At 46.6% G+C, this 7,124-nt stretch overlaps 1 protein-coding gene across 1 annotated transcript; it reads left to right on the forward strand.

The window, feature by feature from the left end:
• The first annotated feature begins 5,321 nt into the window (after window positions 1–5,321).
• On the forward strand, window positions 5,322–6,339 carry Imp3 (IMP U3 small nucleolar ribonucleoprotein 3). The gene has a single exon (XM_036193332.1). It carries the CDS (start codon window positions 5,394–5,396, stop codon window positions 5,946–5,948), a length of 555 nt encoding a protein of 184 aa, XP_036049225.1. The 5' UTR covers window positions 5,322–5,393; the 3' UTR covers window positions 5,949–6,339.
• The last annotated feature ends 785 nt before the right edge of the window (window positions 6,340–7,124 follow it).

Genomic DNA, 7,124 nt, shown 5'->3' on the forward strand with positions numbered 1-7,124 from the left:
TCTCCAGCCCTAGGTATGCTTTTTCTAACTCTTTTTTTTTTTTTCTTTTTCTAATTCTTAAGGGCTACCCTCATTTCCAAATTTTTAGGAAGAACAAGTATTTTGGCCTACAGAGATTCCCAGAGCCCCCTTCTACTCATTAAATTCCATGGATCCTCTTCAAGTCCATGGGTAACAGCCTTATAGTTACTAGTAAACTGCACCCTGCTCATCTCCTGAACCCAAAGATCACAGATTCAGCTAGTCTAGTCTCTGTCTTCCATACATCCTGAAATTACAGATGGGCCACCACACTCCCCAGCATTTACATGGGTGCAATAGGATCTGAACTCTGGTCTTCAAAATAGAGCCATAAAGCATTTAACTTGCCAAGCCTGTTCTCTAACCCTCTTTTTTTTTTTCTTTTTGAGATGGGTCTCTCTATGTAGTCTTGGCTGGCCTAGAACTTCCTAGATAGACCAGGCTGGCTTCAAACTCAGAGCTCTGTCTGCCTCTACCTCCCAAGAGCTGGGATTAAGGGCGTACACCACTCTGCTGGGTCCTTTCTTCCCTTTAATTGAACATGTCCTCTTTCCTACTAGGGCCCCATTCATAGACAGGAAACAACACCTATCTCCTTACCCAGGTGTGAGATGAACTGTCATTGTGTAGGAATGAGCAAGAGCCAGGCAGTGGTGGCACATGCCTTTAATCCCAGCACTCCTGAGGCAGTGACAGGCGATTCTCTTTGAGTTCAAGACCAATCTAGTTTATAGATGGAGTTCCAGGAGAGCCAGGACTACACAAAGAAATCATCTCTCCAAAATAAATCAACAACAAAACAAAAGAAAAGGAGTGAGCAAGGCAGCCTAAGCAGCAGTGTAGATGTGCACTGTTACTATTACTTTGTAACACAGGAAGCAGTGATGAAGGCTTGTAGTGGCACAAAAGCTGGGAAAAAATAAACCTGGGAGGCCTTGTGGAGGCAGGCTAGGCTGGCTAGAATGATGACCACATATTTGAAAATATTTTACCAGAAGCCAGGCATGGTGGTGAATGCCTGTAATCCCAGAATCTGGGAGGCTGAGGCAGCAGTATCAAGAGTTAAAATGACCAGGCTTGGTGGCATGCACCTTTAATTCCAGCACTCGGGAGGCAGAGCCAGGCGGATCTCTGAGAGTTCGAGGCCAGCCTGGGCTACAGAGTGAGTTCAAGGCCAGCCAGGACTATGGAATGAGGGTCTGTCTACAAAGAAGCAGACAGGAGTTAAAATGACAGAAACCAGCAGGAGGCATGGGGAAGGAAGAGCAGGTCAGCCCAGCTGGCCTGACTGCCTCCTCTTAGTTTCAGTCATATACTCAGGCCATGGTGACAGCCCTACAACCTTTAGGTAGAGGTGCCACTTAGAAGATAACAAAAATAAAAAGCAGAACTCTTCTGATGTTTGTGGCCTCCAATGAGAACATTCTCTGAATTGCTTGCTGCCTTGGGCTCTTGCCCTACAGAGAACGTTCTATCTGCTCTCACTTTTTCCACCTTTGAAGAAGCAATCCTAAGATCCTGTAGAATCAGACTAGGGATCAGAGCCCACAAACACTGTTGGCATTTCTTTGGCCTCCAATTAGGACATTTTGGGTTCATGACTGAGAACATGGATTGAGGTCCTATCTCTAAACTTCCTGTCCCATTTTTATCCCCTAGCCTCATCATTCCTGCCAGAAAAGTTGGCTCTGAATGCCATTTAGGGGACTGGGCTGTTGTTGTTGTTGTTGCTGTTGTTTTGGTTTTTTGAGACAAGGTTTCTCTGTGTAGCTTTGCGTCTTTCCTGGAACTCGATTGGTAGACCAGGCTGGCCTCGAACTCACATAGATCCACCTGGCTCTGCCTCCCAAGTGCTGGGATTAAAGGTGTGCGCCACCACCGCCTGGCTGGGCTGGTTTTTATTATGTTTATTTGGTGTGCGTGAGAGTGTGTGTGTGTGTGTGTGTGTGTGTGTGTAGGCTAGAGGACAATTTGTGGGAGTCTGTTCTCACTTCAACATGGGGTTTCAGAGATGGATAGAACCCAGGTGGTCAGGCTTAGCACCTTTACCAACCAATTTATCTCTTAATTCTGCCAATCCCCCTAGGACCTTTAAAGAAAAAAAAAAAAAGTCTCACTATGTAGCCCTGGCCAACCTGGAACTCGCTATGTAAACCAGGTTAGCCCCAAACTCAGAGAGATCCACCTGGTTTTGCCTACCAAGTATTGGGATTAAAGGTGTAAACCCTCACTACCTAAGAAACCGAAGCCGGGCAGTGGTGGCACATGCCTTATTCAAGTCTGGTCTACAGAGTGAGATCCAGGACAGGCACCAAAACTACACAGAGAAACCCTCTGTCTAGAAAAACCAAAACGCGCGCGCGCGCGCGCGCGCGCGCACACACACACACACACACACACACACACACACTACAAATCAACAACAAACAAATGAAAAGCCTCAGGGCTTCTCTATATAGCTGTCCTGGAATTCCATATACATGAGGCTGGTCTTGAACTCACAGAGATCCACCAGCTCTTGCCTGTCCAGTGCTGGAATTAAAAGCATTCAGCACTATTTGGACTTTTTTGCCAGAGCTGAGGACCAAACCCAGGGCCTTTCACTTGCTAGGCAAGTGCTCTACCACTGAGCTAAATCCCCAACCCCACTATTTGGACTTCTAATGGATGTCTCCAACCTACCATCTACAAACTGGAATTTCTGATCTTGCCATCCCCGGATCTGTTCTCTACTTGTATCTTCTTTCTCCATCTCAGGTGATGACGTATATATACATAGCTAAGCTGTTGGGATGTAAAAAAATCATCCTCGATTCTTCTCATCATGTCCTTCTCCTTTTGCAAACATCTCAGTACTGATTTTCTGCCTTCAGGTACCTTCTTTCTGATCTGACCTGGATGCTACAGTGGCCTCCTTATGGTTTCTGCGCACACACACACACCACTGTTCCAATACAGCAATCAAGATGATCCTTGGATTTTTGTTGGACTAAAATTTTTGTTTTACTTTTATTTATTTTGTGTGTGCTGCAGTGCATGTCTTGGAGGTCGGAGGACAACTTGTGAGACTCAGTTTTCGCCTTTCACCATGTAGTTCCTAGGGACCAACCTCAGATCATCGGACTTGGCCAGTTTTTGTTGCTGTTTTTCCTGGAACAGGGTCTCTCTTGTAGCTCTGGCTGTCCTGGATCTCACCCTGTAGACTAGGCTGGCCTCAAACTCACAGAGACCTGCCTAACTCTGCCTCCTGAGTGCTGGGATTAAAGGCAAAGGCCTGCACCACCACTGCCCAGAATAAGTGGTGTTTTTAACTGCTAAACCATCTTGCCTCAGCTCCCTTTAGAGTCTATAACAAGCTTGAAGTATATTTCCTTGTAGGGCTGGGATGACCTTAGATGGAGACAGCTCAGCAGTTAAGAGTGTATACTGGCTTGGTGTACATGTATGTCTGTACCACATCTGTGCAGTGCTCTTTATTCTAGACCCTGAGGACGACAAAAAGGGAAGGGCCTTGCATGGGTCACCTAGACAGACATCAAATGGAGTCCATCAATTGACTGTTTAGCTGGCAGCCAATAGCAAGTTCAGGGATTTGGAGAGAGAGGAGAGGAGGGGCAGGGAGAAGAGGGGAGGAGAGAGACCAGGGAAGGGGCTGGCACCGCAGCCCCAATGAAACCTCTTTGAGGTTTCAGTATCAAAGATGTTAGATCTGGGACTGGAGAGATGGCTCAGAGGTTAAGAGCACTGACTACTCTTCCAGAGGTACTGAGTTCAATTCCCAGCAACCACATGGTGGCTCACAATCATCTGTAATGAGATCTGGCACCCTCTTCTGCATACATAATAAATAAATAAATCTTAAAAAAAAAAAAAGAGGTTAGATCTGAGCAGACCTGGAAACAAGAGCACAGATCTTCTGACCTCAACAGAAGCAGACTGTCCTTTGACAAAGACAATGAGGGACAACAACCTCACCTCGGAAATGAGGACTGTGTGCCACGCACCAGGAGCTTGAGGTTTGGTGGGATTTGAATGGGGAAGGGCCTATCAGAGTGGGGATTCAGTAGAAAAAAAATTCTTTAACCTTAGTTCTGTTTCTATGATTTCAGACAAGAACTATGCTGGAAGATATTCTTGAGCTTGGGGGATTTCTGGGCAAGTTTGGCAGACAAGATATTTTCACCTTTTTCAGACGAAAGGGCTAGGACTTGTATTTCCGCTCTGAGTTTCTCATATCAACTACTAGGGCTTGCGGAAACACAAAACCTCCAGACCGACTGAATAACATAGAATTGCCTCTACAATAGGACCCGAGCCGGGCACTGGTGGCGCACACCTTTAATCCCAGTGCTCGGGAGGCAGAGGCAGGCAGATCTCTGTGAGTTCGAGGCCAGTCTGGTCTACAAAGCGAGTTCCAGGAAAGGCGCAAAGCTACACAGAGAAACCCTGTCAAAAAACCAAAAATAAATAAATAAATAAATAAATAAATAAATAAATGAATAAATAAATGAATAAATAAAATAAAAAAGTGGGTGGATCTCTGGGTTCGATGTCAGCTTGGTCTACATAAACAATACCAGGGCAGGCAGACCCTGTCTCCCTAAAATAAAGTACAAAATAATAAAATAAAATAAAATAAAATAAAATAAAATAAAATAAAATAAAATAAAATAGATGACCGTACTGGCTCATATGCTAGGAATCTCAGCATTCTGGAAGACTGAGGCCAGTTGGATTACAGCGAATTCATGGCTGGCTTGGGCTACCTAGGGAGACACCCTGTCTCAAAAGAGTGAAAGCCAGATGTCAGGCTGCTTCCCACCCTGATTACGTACGTCTAGGAAACGTCCAGGAAACCAGTATGCCAGAGGTTTGGTGCTGCTCAGTACTACTTGGCAAGGAGAATCCCTTTCCCAGCCCAGTGACCGACCTGTTGCAGGCTGAGGTGGGACTATTCGCCAGCTCTAGGGACCACTGGCGCGCGAAGTTCGCACAGTTCTAACCACATCTTTTAGCAGAGTAAATACTCCCAAAAGCAGTTACTCCTCTCTCGAAAGTAACGTCTGCCTCTCTTGATGGGCAGACTCTCTTCAAGGTCACCAAAGACAGAAATCTGAAATAAAATTATTGAGTGCTAGATGAGATGATTCCTGGCAGCTAAGACGCTCACTTTGCAGAATACGCCTCTCCGACCTCCCGCTGGTCTCCCCCTTAGCAGGAAGTTCCTACGTTGGACCAATAAAAAACGGGGGCGTGGTCTGCCGCCTACTTTTTATTGGCCCAGAAGTCTGGACGGCGGGGTCTTCCCGCACCGAGGCGGAAGTTGTGCTGCGTTATCAACGTGCTGTCTGCTTTCTCTGGCGTTCTCCAACATGGTGCGGAAGCTTAAGTTCCATGAGCAGAAGCTGCTGAAGCAGGTGGACTTCCTAAACTGGGAGGTCACCGACCACAACCTTCACGAGCTGCGCGTGCTGCGGCGGTACGGGCTCCAGCGGCGCGAGGAGTACACGCGCTACAACCAGCTGAGCCGCGCCGTGCGCGAGCTGGCGCGGCGCCTGCGCGACCTCCCCGAACGAGACCCATTTCGCGTGCGCGCCTCGGCGGCGCTGTTGGACAAGCTATATGCGCTCGGCCTGGTGCCCACGCGTGGCTCGCTAGAACTCTGCGACTTCGTCTCAGCCTCGTCCTTCTGCCGCCGCCGCCTGCCTACTTTGCTCCTCAAGCTACGCATGGCGCAGCACCTCCAGGCTGCTGTGGCCTTTGTGGAGCAGGGTCACGTCCGCGTAGGCCCAGATGTGGTCACCGATCCTGCCTTTCTCGTCACTCGCAGCATGGAGGACTTTGTCACTTGGGTGGACTCGTCCAAGATCAAGCGGCACGTGCTGGAGTACAATGAGGAGCGCGATGACTTTGATCTGGATGCTTAATGAGTCTTCTCCCCGTGGCTTCTCAACTACAGGTCACTGAGCCGGGCATGGGGAGAATCGACCCTTTGTTCCTGGAAATTTTCTTAGAATTTGGACTGATAATTAAATGACTGTCTTGGGAGTCAGTCGGAAGCAGTTTTGTACTGCACCGGGGATTGTTAGCTTCTTGCGCCTTAAACTTTGTGGTGTAGAAGCAGGGAACGTTACCCCTTTCTTCCTTTGCTCTGTCATCTTGAAATAGGACTGTACAGATGGAGAATTTGGGTTAGGTGTTTGTTGTTTTTGTTTTTGTTTTGTATATGAAACGGTGCGACTTGAATGTTAAGTGTTCGCTCCCCCGTTTAAAGAAATCTTTTTCTTATGCCAATAAATGTCCCCACCACCTTGTTAAGTGCCATTTTTTTCTTCTTATTTCGGCTTCTATCTAGCCATATCTGTTGACCTTGCTAGTTCACGAACCCTGAGAATTGGAATAGGATTGCAGATGTAAGGTCTGCCGCAGGATGTTGTACAAGCTGGACAGATTTGTCACTTTACCAGTCCTTTTCTCGGAATGCATGTTTTGGCAGAGCTTTCATCCACAAGACTTCCTGTTGATATTCCAGCCCCAGGAAATACCATATTAAAGGCCTGGAGTGTTTGCTTGCCTAAGGAAATGATCACCGTGTCGCTTGGCCAGCTAGTGGTTAGAAGTGACCCAGGAGATTCCTGAAAACAGATGTTCTTAGGAGTGGTAAAATGTGGTTTAGTCTTATGTGCAAGGTCATGGGTTCAGTGTTAAGTACCCCTACTCCAAAACCGAAGCAAAAAGGAAAAAAAAAAGTGATAGAATTGGTAAAGAGAGCATCAAGTTTTAGCCCAGACAAAATAGAATACAGAGCCCAACGTACTAGGTTCTTTTTGGGGGGTTGGTGGTGGTTATTTTTGATTTTTTTTTTTTTTTAAATTTTACGCACATGTTTTATATTTTTGTTTATGTAAAGGAGTTGGATCCCCTGAAACTAGAGGTATAGACAGTTGTGAGCTGCCATATGGGTGCTGGGAATTGAACCCAGGTCCTCTGGAAGAATAGCCAGTGCTCTTAACCACTGAGCCATCTCTCCAGCCCAATTTTTTTTTTTTTTTTTGACAAGTTTTTGATACATAGCTCAGGCTAGTCTGGAATTTCAAGTGATC

Source organism: Onychomys torridus, chromosome 7 (genome assembly GCF_903995425.1).
Source record: "Onychomys torridus chromosome 7, mOncTor1.1, whole genome shotgun sequence".
Lineage (NCBI taxonomy): Eukaryota > Metazoa > Chordata > Mammalia > Rodentia > Cricetidae > Onychomys > Onychomys torridus.